Source organism: Aquarana catesbeiana, linkage group LG06, assembly GCF_042186555.1.
Source record: "Aquarana catesbeiana isolate 2022-GZ linkage group LG06, ASM4218655v1, whole genome shotgun sequence".
Taxonomy (NCBI): Eukaryota; Metazoa; Chordata; class Amphibia; order Anura; family Ranidae; genus Aquarana; species Aquarana catesbeiana.
This window is the reverse complement of record NC_133329.1, coordinates 275,890,698-275,911,015: the sequence shown is the minus strand read 5'-3', so window position 1 is coordinate 275,911,015 and position 20,318 is coordinate 275,890,698. Positions and strand designations below refer to the sequence as shown.

At 41.6% G+C, this 20,318-nt stretch overlaps 1 protein-coding gene across 1 annotated transcript in view; it reads right to left on the bottom strand.

The window, feature by feature from the left end:
* Positions 1–3,032: 3,032 nt before the first annotated feature.
* The window catches only part of FASTKD2 (FAST kinase domains 2), a 97,759-nt gene continuing 80,473 nt past the window's right edge, over positions 3,033–20,318 (bottom strand). The window contains exons 9-12 of the mRNA XM_073633392.1: positions 19,466–19,675; positions 17,452–17,554; positions 15,927–16,041; positions 3,033–3,321 (exon numbers count right to left, since the gene is read on the bottom strand). Of these exons, the coding sequence (XP_073489493.1) occupies positions 3,178–3,321; positions 15,927–16,041; positions 17,452–17,554; positions 19,466–19,675 (572 nt within the window). The 3' untranslated portion in view covers positions 3,033–3,177. The remainder of the gene's footprint in view (positions 3,322–15,926; positions 16,042–17,451; positions 17,555–19,465; positions 19,676–20,318) is intronic.

Genomic DNA, 20,318 nt, shown 5'->3' with positions numbered 1-20,318 from the left:
CAGCTATTTTGCTTTCAAGGCCTGCTAAGGCAGATGCCAAATCATCCTTTGTAACATAAGCCGAGGCAGGAATATTGGTGGTGGCCACTATGCCTGACAAATGCAATGGCTCAGCCAGGCCAGATGCCGCGAGTCTTTCAGGGAAGACTGAGGCTGCATCAGCATGGGGCTGGTCTCCTGTTTTCAAGGAAGGTACTCTTACCCCTGTGCTTGCCCTGCTCCCTGTACCTCGTTTTCTGGAAGACATTGCTCACACACGAGAAAAAAGTACTCCCCACAAGCTGAAACCAGTGTTTAACCTATTGCAACTGTGTCCAAAAACCTCCAGACTCACGTGCCCAAGTATCGTCTTGTGTTGTCCCAGCACACGCCAGGAGCTCCAGCTCCTTATAAAGCCTGCCTAGTCATGGACTGAGCGCATGCACGCTCCCGCGTGACCAGCGGCATGCACGGCGCATCTGCCGTGCCCGGATGCGCACGCCCGCCATAAGTGCGCGCCATACTTGGCAATCTGTAACCTTACAGACACAAGCAAAGGCTTTCCAGTGGCACAGAGGGAATATATATAAATATATATATATATATAAATATATATATATATATATATATATATATATATATATATATATATATATATATATATATATATATATATATAAAAATTCCCAAAGGGAGTACTCACCATCCCAAGCAGCAGGGCCTGTCTTATCAGGCCCAATCTTCCCCCATCACGGCAGGTAGCACCTCTGAGGACCTTCAAGGACCGGGTCCCCATTCTTTGGGGGCCACACCCTTGGACCTGTAAAGCACCCTTCTGGTTTACCTTGGGAAAGTTATGACCAGGAATACCAATTTAACAAGGGTCTAGCGCCATTTAGGACACATTACAAGCAAAACCTTGCTCTTGAACCGAGGGCTCGGGTACCATCCACTTTAGCTATCTTATGCCATCCGAATGGATCCGATTATAACATCCTCACTGGGACATTTATTTGAAGAATTTTGAAGAGTTTCAACAGCCATGACCATCACCTTCAAGACACTGGCGAAAAAACTGAGGTATTTTCTGTATGGGAGGGGTTATATGGGAGGAACAGTCTTACTATTGGTTGCCAGTGTCCAATCACCTAAAGGTAGCGTATAACCCAATTAGCCATTATTATGGTGCTCTGTGTCCCGTGATGTACGATAAAGAAATAATGACTTGAATCCATTTCCATTTTGAATCCATGGCTGGCTGACACATATACAGAGACCCTCGCTGAAAACAGCGGACCAAACCAGCTGGGAGAGTACCTTTAGTAGCCAATCATATATTATCCTTATTTTATTTATCGCAGTCAGATCAATGAAATATGCTTTATGTTAATATTGTTAAAGTTGTTAATATTTATTTTTGTAGCTTACTTCTGCATAAAACATTTAAGTGTAATTTCATGAGATAATTTGCGAGGGCATGTTTAGGGGCAGGGCAGGGTAGGTGTTGGGTGGGGCAAATTGTGGCGATTAACTTAAGGCCTGGCTAGTAGCTCCAGACTTGAAATTTTGAGCCCTGGTCTATCACATAAAATCCATTTACGTTTTTGGTTGTAACACGACAAAATGTGGAAAATTTCAAGGAGTATGAATACTTTTTCAAGGCACTGTATGTGCATACATAAAATGCATCCCTGCAACCTGGATTATTGTTACTTTCTTGTTTGGATTTCCTAAAATATCATTATGCCTTTTTTTCATGTACATATTTCCATTTTTAAGATGTTTAGGAAAAAAAAAAAAAAAAAAACACTCCTCAGAACTTATGTACATTGGTGAAGGTTTTTCCCCCTTTTCCTTCCTTACCAATGATTAGAATTCAGCATATTTACATATTCATATACAGTATATATTTAATCGTGTCCATTGTCTTAGCATATCTAACAGGGGAAATGTTTTTTGTTTTTTTTTTGGTGAATGGTTCAGTGTGGTTCTGAAATATTTGTATATCACGAAGGCACTGCTAAGTGATTAGCCTGTGGGATAATGGGGTGTAACAGTCTTAGTTTTAGATGACCATACTAATATATTTTATCATTAAAAACTCAACTAGAACATGTATTTTTATGCAGCATTCTGGTTCATTTAAATATGTATGTATATACTGTATATGATGTATATAAATTGCACTAAATCGCTGAAAATAGTCATGACTTTAAAAGCCGCTATAAAATTCAGCCAAGTGCAGGAAAAAAAGTGTGGTAAAATAGCGGGACCTCCGCATCCCCCACAGCGTCCCTCTGGTCTCATCAGGGGGAGAAAAAGACATTTTTTGCAGATTTATTTTTTACCTTGCAAATCTCCGTCCACACACTGTGCAGCCAGTCATGGACTGAGCTAACAGTGAAGACAACAAAGTAACGTATGTGCATAGACTCCATCTAGTGGAGATTTTAAGGCATGACAACATTTTTTCCTTTAATGGAAGAAATACTAAGATGTTTTTAAAATCCAAGTTTCTTCCCTTACCTTATCCTCCCCGCAGGATTTTGCTGAATTAACAGAAAATCCAACCTTCACCCATCACGGCGGGCTGCGTTTAGCAAACCTTCAAGGACTGGGTCCCTAAAACGGGGTTCCAACTGCCTTGGGCCATGTACAAGCACCCCATCCGGAAGCTTTAGGCAATGTAACAAGACTTAATCCCTGGGTTCCAACCCTACAAAGAGAGGCATTACAGGCAAAACCTTGTGCTTCAGATACAAGGTCCCAGGTACCATCCATCTTAGGCCTCAGTGGCACTTTGTATGGATCTAGCTTCTTTTTATGGAGGAAGCCTCAGAGCACTTCTTCACTTGTGACCAACACCTTAGACACTGGCGAAAAAACTGACGTGCTCCTGGAAGGAGGAGGGGTTATATAGGGAGTAAACTTCCTTTGATTGGGTTTACCAGTGTCAACCCCTGAAGGTGGCCTATAACCCATTAAGTAATTACTTAAGGCTCTGTGTCCCATGCTGTATGATAAAGAAAATAATACAAAAGAAACTGCAGAGATATAATAAAAATAGCATATTTATTAATATAGTGTATGTTGTGAATTACAACAGTCTCTTCCTAGAAGACAGAAAAAACATGGGGATAAAATTATTTATGACACATTTCAATCTGCAAAGCTGTTTAATGAAAATAACCCTTTGTGTCATAGAGGGTTTTTTTCCAAGTCCTGCTCTGCTGTGGTGCCCTCCAGTGCACTTTGATCGTCCAATAGTTCTTGAAAGATTTTTGTCCTTAAATATTCCACTCTATTCTCTTCAGTCAACCTTACAAATTTGTGCATGGGTACCTGGAAAACATATAGTCAAAAGAATCATCAACAATTGCTACCAGAAAAAGACACACTGCAAATGCTTAGCCTTTTACTAAGGACAAGACCCAAATATCATGTACCTCTCAAAGTAGACTTGTTGCCATGTGCCAAGCAATTATATGTTTGTTGAATTGTTTGGCAGCATAAAAAAAACAGTGAAATTAAAGGTTTCATTTAGATTACTAGCAAACCCTATAGAAATGCTGTATGAGACATATTTCCAGGCTATTTTTTTAAGACAAGCTTGACTATTGCTACAGATGTACATTCAGGGTGAGTTATTTTGTGCAGTTGACTGATGATGATCAAATTACTGTAGCAACGCACTGAAATGATACTTGCACTAAAAGAAATATTGAGGCTGCCACTGCTGATATCCCTCTTGAAAAATACTAGTTGCCTCACTGTTGCCCTGATCCTATGGCTTCAATACTTTTGTAGTCACTGGCCCTGAATATGTATTCATTTTAGGGGTTGTGGCTTCAGTCTGAAAGCTTGTTCCAGGTCAGCGACTCAAACTAATAAAACCAGGGGCAGCAGGTTAACTAGCATTTCCAGGCAGAGGTGGTCAATTCCAGCTTCCTTATTTCTCTCAGTATGGGTTTAAATTCCACATAGAAAGCTCTGGAGTTCATTAGCACATGAGGGATATATGTTCTTATGAATGTTCTTTGCAAGAAACAGGATTTCACAACAGCAGATTCTTCTGTTGAAGTTGATAAGTACAGTGAGCTGTGGGCTACAGGAGTGGATGCAGCTCAACTGTGGTTAGAAAGAACCCACAGCGCTCAAGGTTAAAGTGGTTGTGAAGGTTGAAAGTTTTTTACCTTCATGCATTATATGCATGAAGGTAAAAAACCTTCTGTGAGCTGCTCCCCCGACAGCCCTTCCCTTATACTCAACTGAACCCCACTTGAACCAGCGATGTGCACAGAAGCCTCAGCTGTCCCTGGGTCTCTCTCTCTCTCTTCAGCAGATGAGACCAGTGAGCCAAATAAAAAGAGAGCGGGGGGCAGGGCCAAGCTGCGGCTCTGTGTCTTATGGGCGCATAGAGCGGGGCTAGGGAGCGAGCACACACCAGTGCCCCCATAGCAAGTGGATTGTTATTGGGGGCACTGGTCAAGGGGGTGGAGCTAGGAGCTCTGGCGGGGAACTTGAGAAGAGGATTGAGGCTGCTCTGTGGCAAAACCATTGCACAGAGCAGATAAGTAAAACATTTTTGTTATATAAAAAAACCTTTAGAATCACTTAAACCCCAAACTACTATTTTTCTAGTTCTTCATTTTACTCTTAACTTGGAAGACCTGCAAAATGCTATATAGCAAAAAAGATGTTTGGAAGAGCCAAACCAAACCTCCAGGTCACAGTGCTGGGATTAATGATAGTTTGAATCTAGCATTTAAAACAGTATTACATTTGTACATTTTTTTTGTTGTTTTCCGGACCCCCTGCAGCTTTATGCTATAAAGTGCTATTATATACCGCATACTAGCACAGTATGACAAACTACCTGTTAAAAAAAGACCTCCTATGCAGACGCAAAGAAGGCCTTCTCTGCTTCTGACATTGGATGCAGAGAAAGCCTTTGATCGTATACATTGGTTATACCCAACTAGAGTACTTGAATCATTTGGATTCAATGGGAATATCCTTACAGCCATTAAGGCTCTATATTCAAGTCCTTCGGCCAGGGTATATTTGTCCGGTGTTTTATCCTCTCCATTTTCTACTTCAAAATGGAACCAGGCAAGGGTGTCCACTTTCTCCTTTAATTTCTAATATACTAATGGAACCGTTGGCCATCTACATCAGAAATCACCCAGATATCAAAGGCTGCCCTGCAGGAGATAATATCCATACTATCAGTTTATTCGCTGATGATATCATTATGATCCTAACAGAGGTAGACTCTTCCCTGGCTGCAGCATATAAAACTTTAGCGATGTTCAATCATATATCATACTATAAAGTAAATGAAAGCAAATCCCACATATTAGGTCTAGAAATAAACGTTCACATGAAAACTAAATTGCAAAGGCATTACCCATATTCATGGAGCTCTAAAGGAATACAATACCTCTGCATTGTAGAACAACTGATTGAGTCGAATTACTTAAAATTTCTTCACAATCTTAACTCTAAATTGGATGCCATATCCAAATCAGAACTGACTTGGTCTGGCAGATTAGCTGCTTTTAAAATGACCGTACTACCTCAATTTTTATATCTATTCCGAACCCTCCCCATTCCGGTCCCTGACTCATTCTTCTCTAAAGCACAATCTATAATTAACAGATATATGTGGCAAGGGAAAAAAAAGTAGGTGTGCCTTTTCAAAACTGACTAAATCCCAAAAAGCTGGGGGGGGGGGGTAGGGCATGTCCTCCTAAAGGACTACTATATAGCAGCCATTTTATCCCAAATGAAACAATGGTTTCCAGGTACCGTATATACGCAAGTATAAGCCGAGTTTTTCAGCCCATTTATTGGGCTGAAAAAAGTCGCCTCGGCTTATACTCGAGTCAGTGAACAAAAATGCCTGAAATAGAGGAGAAAAAGGGGCGGGCCCGTGCCGCTGGGTGACGCGTGTGAATGGCCCGGCGCCCCTCCCTCTAATGCTGTGTCTGATCGCCGCGCCGATTAACGATGTCCCACCTCCTCTTGTGTCCTCAGGCCTGTGTTACATTTCCCCTCCCTCCCATGCTGTGTCAGATCGCCGTGATGTCCCGCCTCCTCTTGTGACAGACGGCACAGTGATCCAATGCTAGGAATCACTGTGCGGTGTGTCATAGGAGGCGGGACATCGCTACCGCGGCTGCGCGGTGATCTGACACAGCGGGACATCGATCTCACATGCGGTGAGTGTACTTGTACTGTTCTGCTCCACTCCAATAACTGCCACATGTATGTATGACATTGCAGAAACAAAATATTGACATGTTATACCAGATAATGTGTGTATTGGGACCAGAGCTATGGTTGGTACAGGTTCCTACTGGCAGGCTGTATATAATGGACACTGGCAGGCTGTATATAATGGGCACTGGTAGAATGTATATTATGAGCCCTAACACAGACTGCTTTATGCAAACAGTCATGTCATCACATTCTGTAATATCATCAGCCTGCATTAGGCCTCAAACTATACAAGTCTTTTTTTTTTTTTTATTCTGTTAGAAATGGATCCCAATACTTCTACCGGTAATCCTGGACCAAAAGAAAAACGCAGGTCATACGAAGCTGGTTTCAAACTTAAGGTTGTGTCAAGAGCAGAAGAAAGCAATAACAGTGTTGCAAGTAGGGAATTTTGTGTTGATGAAAAACAAGTGAGGGAGTGGCGGAAAATGAAAGCTGACTTGGAAAAGATTCCAAAGGATAAAAAAGCTTGATGTGGTTTAATAACTTCATATGGGGCGCTAGAGACTGAATTGCATAAATGGGTTATGGAGTGTCGTCAAAATGGTTACTGTGTAACACGCATGGGAATTCGCTTACGTGCCCTTCAAATGGCCAAAGATGACAAATTAAAAGCACCAGGCATTGAAAATTTTGTTGCGTCAGCAGGATGGTGTACCCACTTCATGAATAGATTTGCCCTATGTTTGCGGCAAAGAACAAAGATTTCACAGAAGTTGCCAAAAGACCTTGATGAAAAAGTGATGTAATTCCATTCATTCATCATAAAACAAAGAAGGATCCATAACTATGACCTGGGAGATATTGGAAATATGGATGAAACACCTATGACCTTTGATCTTCCAAGCAACAGAACTGTGGCAAGTTTGGGAGCCAAAACTATTTTTCTCAGAACCACGGGAAATGAAAAAAAACATTTCACAGTCGTTCTGTCGTGTTTGGTTTGCTAACGAAACTAAGCTGCGGCCTGTCATTATTTTTAAAAGAAAGACCTTGCCTAAAAAGGTCAAATTCCCACCACGAACTACAGTGCGCGCACATATTAAAGGCTGGATGGATGAAGACGGAACAAAAAAATGGCTGGAAGAAATTTGGAACAGACGACCAGGAGCAGCCTTAAAGAAAAAACCATCATTGCTAGTTTGGGATATGTTCAGAGCTCACACATCTGATTACATAAAAAAAAAAAAAAAAATGGCAAAATCTTCTCAAGTTACTTTGGCCATTATTCCAGGTGGGCTTACATCTGTATTGCAGCCGCTGTATGTGTGTTTAAATAAACCTTTCAAAGACCATGTGCGAAAGATGTGGCATGAATGGATGTCACCTGGTCAAGCCCGACTGACAAAAAGGTGGAAATCTGATTAAGCCCAACATAGAATTGATAGCAAAGTGGGTTGGTGATGCATGGGAAGAGATTCCGGAGGACATGGTGCAACGTGCCTTCAAGAAATGTGGCATTAGTAATGCTATGGACGGCAGTGAAGACAGCGCTTTGTTTGAGAACGACAGCAGTGACGGTGATGACTGCAAACTCAGTGATGATGACAATGTCTATGCTGATAACCTCACACCAGCTAATGCGGAAGCTCTGTTTGGACATAAAGATGATGAGGAGGAATCCAGTTTTGAGGGATTTGAACTCTTGTGTTTTAGCTTGGTTGCTGATCAGCTAAGGTTTTTGTACTTTTAAAGTTATTGTTGATACCATATAGTTTTTATTGCCCTCTTTTCCACTTACAGAGCTAGTTTACTGTTTTTCTTTGAAATTAATATTCAAAAACATTATTAGTATCTATTTTTATGTTTGAAATTTACCAGTAGCTGCTGCATTTCCCACCCTAGGCTTATACTCGAGAAAATAAGTTTTTCCAGTTTTTTGTGGTAAAATTAGGTGCCTTGGCTTATATTCGGGTCGACCTATACTCGAGTATATACGGTAACCAAAACTCTAGATGGTACGAGTTAGAGAACCACCAATGCCCTGGTGTAAAATTACACTAATTATTATTAGTCAGCAGATATCTCCCTCAGTTGCCATTGGGGATATTGCCCACTATGAAAGCAACTATACAGGTATGGAAACTATTTTTAAAAACCTCACTAGACGATATGATCACTAAAACCATCCCCCTACCTATTGCAAGCCTTCAACTATTAATTCCAAACCTCAAAGTCAAACACTGGGTATCCAAAGGTATCAACACGGTAGATGATATCCGAACTGGTCCATCACTCAAGACATTTAGAGCAACTAAAATCGAGTACGATCTGCAACCTAATGATATATATACTTTTATTAAAATCTCGCATCTATTAGCAACTATCCCTAACCCCTCCACTAAAATACCTTGGAGAATATTTCTTTATGTCACAAACCCTACCACTTATATTAAAGGCATCTCCTTATTTTATAACTTCTTAAACCATAAATCAGCATTTACTAAGACTCCAACCATGAGAACATGGGAAATAGACTTCAAATCCTCTTACACCATTGAGCAATGGCAAATAATGAGAGGATAAATATACTCAGTAAGTCATACACATGGTAAAGTATACGAATATTGTATATTCCCAACTATGTTTCCTTATCCCTATTTGTTTTCTGTTCCCACTAAAAACTCCCAAAAAAAAAAAATTGAAATTAAAAGAAGACCTCCAGCCCTGCGGTGTCAGTGCGTAGACATTTCCATCTTTACCCGGTCTCCTTCTGGGTTAACTCCTTTCCGGTCGCTTGAAAGGGCAGACCGTTATGATGTCATTCCCACGCATGAGCATGGGAGCCACATCGCCATGGCACAGAGTGGGTGCCAAAATGTATTCTAAGCTGCACATGTGTGGCTCAGTGTACATTACCGCTGACAGGCAGGAGGAAGTATTTATGACAAGAGAACAATAGTGTCTATTCTGCCATAAAAGCCCTGCCTGTCGGCATTTTTAAATTTAATACCACTTTAACCACTTGAGCCCCGGACCATTATGCTGCCTAAGGACCAGAGGTCTTTTTCCAATTTGGCACTGCGTCGCTTTAACTGCTAATTGCGCGGTTATGCAATGCTGTACCCAAACGAAATTTGCGTCCTTTTCTTCCCACAAATAGAGCTTTCTTTTGATGGTATTTGATCACTTCTGCAGTTTTTATTTTTTGCGCTATAAACGGAAAAAGACCGAAAATTTTGAAAAAAAATGATATTTTCTACTTTTTGTTATAAAAAAAATCCAATAAACTCAATTTTAGTCATACATTTAGGCCAAAATGTATTCGGCCACATGTCTTTGGTAAAAAAAATGTCAATAAGCGTATATTTATTGGTTTGCGCAAAAGTTATAGCGTCTACAAACTAGGGTACATTTTCTGGAATTTACACAGCTTTTAGTTTATGACTGCCTATGTCATTTCTTGAGGTGCTAAAATGGCAGGGCAGTACAAAACCCCCCCAAATGACCCCATTTTGGAAAGTAGACACCCCAAGGAAATTGCTGATAGGCATGTTGAACCCATTGAATATTTATTTTTTTTGTCCCAAGTGATTGAATAATGACAAAAAAAAAAAAAAAAAAAAAAATATTTACAAAAAGTTGTCACTAAATGATATATTGCTCACACAGGCCATGGGCCTATGTGGAATTGCACCCCAAAATATATTCAGCTACTTCTCCTGAGTACGGGGATACCACATGTGTGGGACTTTTTGGGAGCCTAGCCGCGTATGGGACCCCGAAAACCAATCACCGCCTTCAGGATTTCTAAGGGTGTAACTTTTTGATTTCACTCTTCACTGCCTATCACAGTTTCGGAGGCCATGGAATGCCCAGGTGGCACAACCCCCCCCCAAATGACCCCATTTTGGAAAGTAGACACCCCAAGCTATTTGCTGAGAGGCATATTGAGTCCATGGAATATTTTATATTTTGACACAAGTTGCGGGAAAGTGACACTTTTTTTTTTTTTTTTTTGCACAAAGTTGTCACTAAATGATATATTGCTCACACAGGCCATGGGCCTATGTGGAATTGCACCCCAAAATACATTTAGCTGCTTCTCCTGAGTATAGGGATACCACATGTGTGGGACTTTTTGGGAGCCTAGCCGCGTACGGGGCCCCGAAAACCAATCACCGCCTTCAGCGTTTTTAAGGGCGTGAATTTTTGATTTTACTCTTCACTGCCTAACACCGTTTCGGAGGCCATGGAATGCCCAGGTGGCACAAAACCCCCCCAAATGACCCCATTTTGTAAAGTAGACACCCCAAGCTATTTGCTGAGAGGCATGGTGAGTATTTTGCAGCTCTCATTTGTTTTTGAAAATGAAGAAAGACAAGAAAAAACTTTTTTTTTTTTCTTTTTTCAAATTTCAAAACTTTGTGACAAAAAGTGAGGTCTGCAAAATACTCACTATACCTCTCAGCAAATAGCTTGGGGTGTCTACTTTCCAAAATGGGGTCATTTGGGGGGGTTTTGTGCCACCTGGGCATTCCATGGCCTCCGAAACTGTGATAGGCAGTGAAGAGTGAAATCAAAAATTCACGCCCCTTAGAAAGCCTGAAGGCGGTGCTTGGTTTTCGGGGTCCCGTACACGGCTAGGCTCCCAAAAAGTCTCACACATATGGTATCCCCGTACTCAGGAGAAGCAGCAGAATGTATTTTGGGGTGTAATTTCACATATTCCCATGGCATGTTTGAGCAATATATCATTTAGTGACAACTTTGTGCAAAAAAAAAAAAAAAAAAATTTGTCTCTTTCCCGCAACTTGTGTCGCAATATAAAATATTCCATGGACTCGACATGCCTCTCAGCAAATAGCTTGGGGTGTCTACTTTCCAAAATGGGGTCATTTGGGGGGGTTTTGAACTGTCCTGGCATTTTATGCACAACATTTAGAAGCTTATGTCACACATCACCCACTCTTCTAACCACTTGAAGACAAAGCCCTTTCTGACACTTATTTTTTACATGAAAAAGTTTTTTTTTTTTTGCAAGAAAATTACTTTGAACCCCCAAACATTATATATTTTTTTAAAGCAAATGCCCTACAGATTAAAATGGTGGGTGTTTCATTTTTTTTTTTCACACAGTATTTGCGCAGCGATTTTTCAAACGCATTTTTTGGGGAAAAAACACACTTTTTTAAATTTTAATGCACTAAAACACACTATATTGCCCAAATGTTTGATGAAATAAAAAAGATGATCTTAGACCGAGTACATGGATACCAAACATGACATGCTTTACAATTGCGCACAAACGTGCAGTGGCAACAAAATAAATACATTTTTAAAAGCCTTTACAGGTTACCACTTTAGATCTACAGAGGAGGTCTACTGCAAAAATTACTGCCCTCGATCTGACCTTCGCGGCGATACCTCACATGCATGGTGCAATTGCTGTTTACATTTGACGACAGACCGCCGCTTGCGTTCGCCTTAGCGCAAGAGCAGGGGGCGACAGGGGTGCTTTTTTTTTTTTTTTTTTTTTTCTTTATTATTTTTTTGCTTTTTTATCTTATTTTTAAACTGTTCCTTTCATTTTTTTTTTTTTTTAAATCATTTTTATTGTTATCTCGGGGAATGTAAATATCCCCTATGATAGCAATAGGTAGTGACAGGTACTCTTTTTTGAAAAAATTGGGGTCTATTAGACCCTAGATCTCTCCTCTGCCCTCAAAGCATCTGACCACACCAAGATCGGTGTGATAAAATGCTTCCCCAATTTCCCAATGGCGCTATTTACATCCGGCGAAATCTAAGTCATAAAATGCTCGTAGCTTCCGGTTTCTTAGGCCATAGAGATGTTTGGAGCCACTCTTGTCTCTGATCAGCTCTATGGTCAGCTGGCTGAATCACCGGCTGCATTCTCAGGTTCCCTGTTGAGACAGGAGAGCCAGAGAAAAACACGGAAGACGGTGGGGGGGGGGGGGGCATTCCCTCCCACGGCTTGTAAAGGCAGTCTAGAGGCTAATTAGCCGCTAGGATTGCTTTTACATGAAAGCCGACCGCTGGCTGAAAAGAATGATACCAAGATGATACCTAAACCTGCAGGCATCATTCTGGTATAACCACTCAAAGTTGTGAATGGCGTACCTGAAGACAAAAAAATGGTTAACAATAAAGCACAGTAAACAATAAAGTATAAATAATTACATACCTGAAAAACAAACATGATAAAACATAATAACAATAACAATAAAACACTGCAGAATAGAATACAGTAAAAAAAGAGCAGAACAATAGAGAGAGAGAATAGAGAGAGAGAACAATAAAACGACAACTATTTTTTTTTATTTTATATATATTTTTTTTTTTTTTTACACTTTTTTTGTAACTAACTTTTATAACTGTAACCGGTTCCAGGTTCGGGTCTCTCAAAATGCGATGGCATCTTGGGAGACCCTGTGAAAGTGTGCCTAGTCTGTGCAATGCTGTACCCTACGCTAATACTCAACTAGTGTATGGTAGCGTTCAAAACATTCACCAATGCAAAGACCAGGATTGTCAGGACAGGAGGGACAATAATAGCGGGTGTCACGCCTATATCCGCGTTTGCTGCAGACACAACATCTTTTTGGGGGGGTTCGTTGGGTAGGGGTACTCGGGAGCACATAAAAATGCCTCTCATGCAGCCGACTGCATTTCGTTGGGGGATGTGAATGGGGGAAGTACGGGCGCTGCAGAAGTGGTGGGTTCCCAATTAGGATTGGCGAATGCAGCAGGAAGGGCATTATGGGCACGACGGGCCTGTGTTTGTCTTCTTGGTGGCAGCGGGACACTACTTGTGCTTGTCACCTCACCAGCTTGAACTGCACTTATGGGACTCGCCACGTCACCAAGTGTTACTGCAGTGCTGGTTTGACTACGACCGGGGTGTACTAGGCCGCTGGTGCTTGCCAGTTCAATAAAAAGCTTCCAAAAAAACTGTAATGCCGCGTACACACGGTCGGACTTTTCGTCTACAAAAGTCCAACGGACGCCGACGGACTAAAGCTGGCTGGTAATCCGATCGTGTGTGGGCTTCTCCGGACTTTCAGCAGACTTTTTCAGTCTCAAATCCGACGGACTTTAGATTTGAAACATGCTTCAAATCTTTACGTCGTAACTACGACGGACCCCGAAATCCGCTCGTCTGTGTGCTAGTCCGACGGACAAAAACCCATGCTAGGGCAGCTATTGGCTACTGGCTATGAACTTCCTTATTTTAGTCTGGTGTACGTCATCACGTACGAATCCGTCGGACTTTTGTGTGGTCGTGTGTAGGCAAGTCCGTTCGTTAGAAAGTCTGCTGCAAGTCCGCCGAAAGTCTGCCGGAAGTCCGCCGGAAGTCTGTCGGACAGGCTGTCGGACTTTTGTAGACGAAAAGTCCGACCGTGTGTACGCGGCATTAGCGATCGCAGGGATCAGGCCTGACTCTGCGAACGCTGCAGTTATGCGTTTAGTGTTTTGTAAGTGACAGTGATCGATCGATACTGCACTTGGGTGGGCTGGACTGGGCCGGGCGGAGGGGCAAAACGCAGGTGCTAGCAGGTATCTGGGTTGATCCCGCTAACACTGCGTTTTTGGGAACCCTAAACTGCTGGGGACGCTAGTATAGATCTGATCTGATCGGATCAGATATTGATCCGTTCAGATACTATACCACTAAAGGAGGCGTATGCTGCGTGCGTGGGTGTTAGTGGTACTGGTGCTAACCTGACGCTGCCTGGGGCCGGTGCTTGCTAGTTCACCAAAATGCTACCAAAAAAACTGTTAGCGATCGCAGGGATCAGGCCTGACTCTGCGAACGCTGCAGTTATGCGTTTAGTGCCTTGTAAGTGTCAGTGATCGATCGATACTGCACTTGGGTGGGCTGGGCTGGGCCGGGCGGAGGGGCACAACGCAGGTGCTAGCAGGTATCTGGGCTGATCCCGCTAACACTGCGTTTTTGGGAACCCTAAACTGCTGGGGACGCTAGTATAGATCTGATCGGATCAGATATTGATCCGTTCAGATACTATACCACTAAGGGAGGTGTACGGTGCGTGCGTGGGTGTTAGCGGTACTGGCGCTAACCTGACGCTGCCTGGTGCTTGCTTGCCAGTTCACCAAAATGCTACCAAAAAAACTGTTAGCGATCGCAGGGATCAGGCCTGACTCTGCGAACGCTGCAGTTATGCGTTTAGTGTTTTGTAAGTGACAGTGATCGATCGATACTGCACTTGGGTGGGCTGGGCGGAGGGGCAAAACGCAGGTGCTAGCGGGTATCTGGGCTGATCCCGCTAACACTGTGTTTTTGGGAACCCTAAACTGCTGGGGACGCTAGTATAGATCTGATCAGATCAGATATTGATCCGATCAGATACTATACCACTAAGGGAGGCGCATGCTGCGTGCGTGGGTGTTAGCGGTACTGGCGCTAATCTGACGCTGCCTGGGGCGACGCATATCACCGCCGGGCGATCAGGGGGCTAAACCTTTATTAGGTAATAAACGGCGGGTGCCCTGACACTATAAAAAATAAACGAACTAACCTGCGTCACCCGTAACAGTTATACGGTGATCAGTGGTGAAAGGGTTAACTAGGGGGCAATCAAGGGGTTAAAACATTTATTAGGTAGTATATGGGGGTCCCTGTCACTATAAAACGCTGACGGCGAACCTAAATATTTACCTCACTAACTAGCGTCACCAGCGACACTAATACAGCGATCAGAAAAATGATTGCTTAGCGACACTGGTGACAGGGGGTGATCAAGGGGTTAAAACTTTATTAGGGGGGGTTAGGGGGGTACCCTAGACCTAAAGGGGGGTAATACTCACTGTCCCAACACTGTAACTGTCACAAACTGACACTATGCAGTAATCAGAAAAAAAAAAAAAAAAAAAAAAAAAAACCTGCTGGTGTCAGTTTGTGACGGGGGGGGGGTGATTGGGGGGGGATCGGGGGGCGATCGGGGGGGGGATCGGGGTGTTTTGTATGCCTGGCATGTTCTACTGTGTGTGTGTGTGTTGTGCACTCACATTGATGTCTTCTCCCCTCGGCGCTGGAACGGAAACTACCGAGCCGAGGGGAGATGACATCATTTCCTTTGCTGCTGTTTAGCATACAGCAGCAAAGGAGTGTTCCCATTGGCCGGCGGCGATCGCGAGGGGGGGGCCACGAACGGATGGCCTCCCCCTCATCTCGGATCGCCGGGGAACAGAACGGGACCGCTTCGGGCACCGGGGGGGGGGTCCGATCGGACCCCCCACCCGCGAGAGGCAAATCACGTACATGTACGTGATTTTGCCTGCCCGTGCCGCCTTGCCGACGTAAATCGGCGTTAGGCGGTCCTTAAGTGGTTAAGTCTATGTGTGCCTGAAAAGTAAAAGTAATCAAAGTAAAAAACAGAGATTATGTGAAAAAACACAATTTCTAGTATAAATCGTTGCCTAAAGTGCTGAAAATAGAACAGGGAGTTGCTTACTGCTACATAACATACATTAAAACAACATTAGATTCCCCACAATCAATCCACAGTGGCAATGTATCTCTGCGATCAACAGTATTCTGTTACAATACTTCTAAATAGTGGAAAAGCTAATACTTTTTTATAACACAGGCACAGATTTCTGCAATTCTAAGCCCGGGAAATCTAAAAATGAATACAAGATAGTGAAAGGAGACCAGTAATGAAAAAAAAAAAACTTACCACCACCACAGAAAAACCAAAAGATTTGAGAATTCTGATCTTCAGGGCAAGCTTCCCCAGTGGATGAAGTGTGCCCAAAGCAAATGCATTCGGAGTACAGCACAATACAGCAATACTGTAAATAAAAAAAAAAAATCAATTACCATTAACCTAATCGTGCATCTGCATTTAGACCCGTGTTTAGACAATTTGAACACCAGGCAGATCTTTTTTTGTTTTTCATTTTGATACTACGCAATGTGCATCCACCAACAGATTCCTTCACATCTGTACTATGTGCTGGATAGAAGAGTCATTTCAACACATGTTCTTTGGTGGATGGGAGCTAAGCAAACTTCACTGTGCTCTTCATGATGTTCACTTTAATTACATCCCGCCCAAGGTACGTCATATGACGTCCTTGACTTTGCGGGGGTATATCTGAAAGATGCCTGTAGCTACAGGCATCATTTAGATATTGGCTTTTTCAGCCGGCAATTCCCTGCACCATAAGAATGATCATAGCGGCTGTTCCGCTGCTTGATCGTTCTTACGGGCGGCGACAGAGGACACCCCCCCTCCCGCCGCCCTCCGGTGCTTCTACAGACTCACCGCTTCCATCGGTGAGTCGGAGACAGGATCCGCCATCCCCGTATGGTGATCATAGAGATTTCCGGCAGACCAGATGGTTATGATGTCACGCCCGGCTCCTGCATTCAAACAAGTGGCGCCACCTCGGCTGGGAAGCCGAGATCGTTTTTTTTTTTTTTTGATTTCAGGCTTCCCAGCCTAGAGGTGAGATGTGGGGTCTTATTGACCCCATATCTCACTGTTAAGAGGATCGATCACGCCATATTCCTATTACAAGGGATGTTTACATTCCTTGCAATAGGAATAAAAGTGATCAAAATTTTTTTTTTTTTTTTTTTAAAGTGTCAAACTAAAAAAAAAAGATGTAAAATTAACAACAACAAAAAAAAAAAAAAAAAGAAAAGCGAGAGCAATAATTCTAGCCCTCTGTAACTCAAAACATGTAACCAGTAAAATTTTCTAAAACGTCGTCTATGGGGATTTTTAAGTACCGAAGTTTGGCTCCATTCCATGAGCATGTGCAATTTTGAAGCGTGACACGTTAGGTATCTATTTACTCGGCGTAACGTCATCTTTCACATTATGCAAAAAAATTGGGCTAACTGTAATGTTTTTTTTTTTTTTTTTAAAGCATGAAACTGTTGTTTTTGTTCGAAAAATTGCTGCGCAAATACCGTACATTGTATTCTCTAGGGTCTTTGATAAAAAAAACATATATAATGTTTGGGGGTTCTATGTAATTTTCCTGCAAAAAAGTATATAGGACTTCGGATTTCCACCAACTTTCCTGATCTCTATACTTGTTTTGGATTGACTCAAAATATGGAAGCCAAATGATCAGTACAGCAGCCAGACAACTGGCATTTTCAGAAGGAAGTCAGCAACGACAGATCCCATATTCCCTGTAGAGCAGGCTTATTTTAGCATATGGTAGTCAACCATTATCCTTTCTTACCGAATAAGATTTTCTGAGCAGTCAGCTATCTCTAGGTTGTCTGTCTGTAGGTCACCAACAGGAACCAACTTGTTGTCTTGGGTATCCAAAGCCAACACAAAATCTAGAAAAACAGTTAAAAAAAAGTTCTTAGAGCAATTAAACTATCACACTCACATTAAATGATTCAATTCAGAAACATAATTATCGTACACATTTTGAGTATAATGTATTTCAAACATTCTGCATGAGTAATCCTGTATAAAAAAATTTTAATACAACCCGAATTGATACACCTGTAACCCACTTAATCGCTGGAAGATTTTACCCCCTTCATGAGCAAGCCATTTTTTGCAGTTTGCACTGCACAGTCATGCAATGCTGTATGCAAACAAAATGTATATAATTTTTTTGCATAAATAGAGCTTTCTTTTGGTGGTATTTGATCACCACTGTTTTTTTAATGCTATAAACAAAAAAAAAGACCCAAAAAAACAATATTTTTTACTTTCTATACTTGCTCTAAAACATATCCAATAAAAAAAAAATTTTTTTTTCAGAAATATAGGCCAAAATGTATTCTGCTACATGTCTTTGGTAAAACAAAATCAGAATAAGTGTATATTGATTGGTTTGCATGAAACTTATAGCATCTACAAACAATGGTATAGATAATGGAATTTTTTTTTTGTTTTTTTTTTTTAATACTAGTAATGGTGGCGATCAGTGACTTATAGTGGGACTGTGATAGCGCAACAGATTAACACTGCGTGTGAACGAACTGACACTGACATCTCCAGTGACATCTGGGGCAATCAAAGGGTTAACTGTGTGCCTAGCAAGTGTTTGTGTGTTGACTGTGTGGTGCTTTCACTCAGGGATGTGACGGTATTTATACCCTGCTTTGCAGGGAGACAAAAACCGGCACATCCCCACTGTCAGTAGAGAGATCTGTGTTGTTCACATACACAGATCTCTCTCCTGTCCTCCGCCAATCAGTGGGCCCCGGCCCTGAATCATTGGCCAGGACCCACTGATTGGCATGTGCTGGAGCCAGCGACAGCACATCTGGGTTGGTGCGTGTGCACCCCTTCCCAGAAATGCAGAATCATGTATATATATTCGATTATGTGCAGCTGGCCCCCACTGTATCAGTAAAGCTATAGTGCACAGCCAGCAAGTGGTTACAATTTTTTTTTTTCATGGAGCAGTGTTTAATGCGTATAAGGCTTTTCCTCTGGAACATAGTTGTAGATTTTCATAGCCACCAGTAACCTATAACTAGCCTTATTTAAAAAAAAATGTATGAAGGGACTGGTATGGATTTTGGGAGCGTGGTGCTTCTCCTTAAGATCCTAAAATAGATCCGAAAGTGGGGGACCCTACGCATTTTTTTTTGCAAGGGGTTCCCTCCATATCATCCGAAGGGTAAACCCAGAGAAATGCACTGTAGATATGGGGGAAGCAAAGTACCTTGGGTACAATGTAGGGAGAGGGCTGGTAAAACCACAAGTCAGTAAAATAGAGGTTATACCATCCTGGCCCATTCTTTCTCAAAAAGACAAGTATGTTCATTTCTATGTACCATTGGGAACTATCGGCAACGTGCCAAAGTTTGCCATCCTGGCAGCTCCCTGTTTGGCCTGACTAAAGGCCCTAAGTCATTCATGGTAGAATGGGACCCAGAGGCTAAGAGATATATGAAAGACAACCAAATAAGATAAAAAATAGTGAAGCTGTAAAAACAAAAACATGAGTCTGTTCACACCAGTGCACTTTTCTTTAATGTGATTTCCAGTCATATCAATATGAACACATCAAAAAGCATGTCGTTGCACTTTTTACTGACATATTGATATGTCAACATGTATCATATCAAACATCAATGTGCATTAACATGGGTCTTATTGCATGTGTTGACATGCATATTGATCTGTTTTTATTAATTTTAATGGAAAACTCCTTAAAGCAAAATGTCAGGAGTGAAAAGGTCCCCTAATTCTGTAAAAGGGATGGTTGTGTCACTGGCTCATACCAATGTAGTAAGTGTTGGCTATCTGCAAGCTGTAATGATACAAGTCCGGATCCTTAATGAAGTTTTTTATATCTGTATGTGAAGTTTGAAAGTCTTCAGTGGTTGCAGGGGGAACTTTCTTTAGGCAGCAAAATGAATGACTTTTTAAAAAGGGCTTATTCATCATCAAACACAGGTTAATATGCGTAAAAATGCTCTGTTCTTTAAGATCTGAAATACAAAAAAATATAGAGAATTTAATGATATGATTGCAATAAATGCCTCATATTAGATCTATTACAAATCTAGGCAACCCGAAACTAAGCACTAGATGAAAAGATCTGGAGGTTATCTTTAGTGAAAGGGCCAGAGGGATACCTTTAGTGAAAACTACTTGTCACAGTCATCAGTAAATTCAGAGATGTAGGAAACGTTTTTTTATATGTACATCAAAATTTTTAAGGAAAGAAAAAAAAAAAAAAAAAAACACCATCTTGGCTGCACCTTTTAAAGTGATACTAAATATGCACTGTTAAATATGCATTGTCCTTCCATTTCTGTATGTGGATGATGACGCTGTAATTATTTTAATAAAAAGATTAAAAAATCATCTAAATACCTTTTTCTTAATCAATATACAGCTGTCACATGACACAGCTCCTCCCCAGCCAGTCTGCAGGGAAACATAAGCAGGAGGAGCTTCTAGTCCTCTGCTGCTGGTCCCATGTTAAAAAAAAAAAAATTTAAATTTGGAATATAGAGTAAAAATAAATAAATATCAATAAAACGGTTTTAAATTTCCATACAAATTTAATTTGCCTTAAAGGAAATAGTAAGGAGGAAGGAATCTAAGAAGACTTTCTGAGAAGACTGC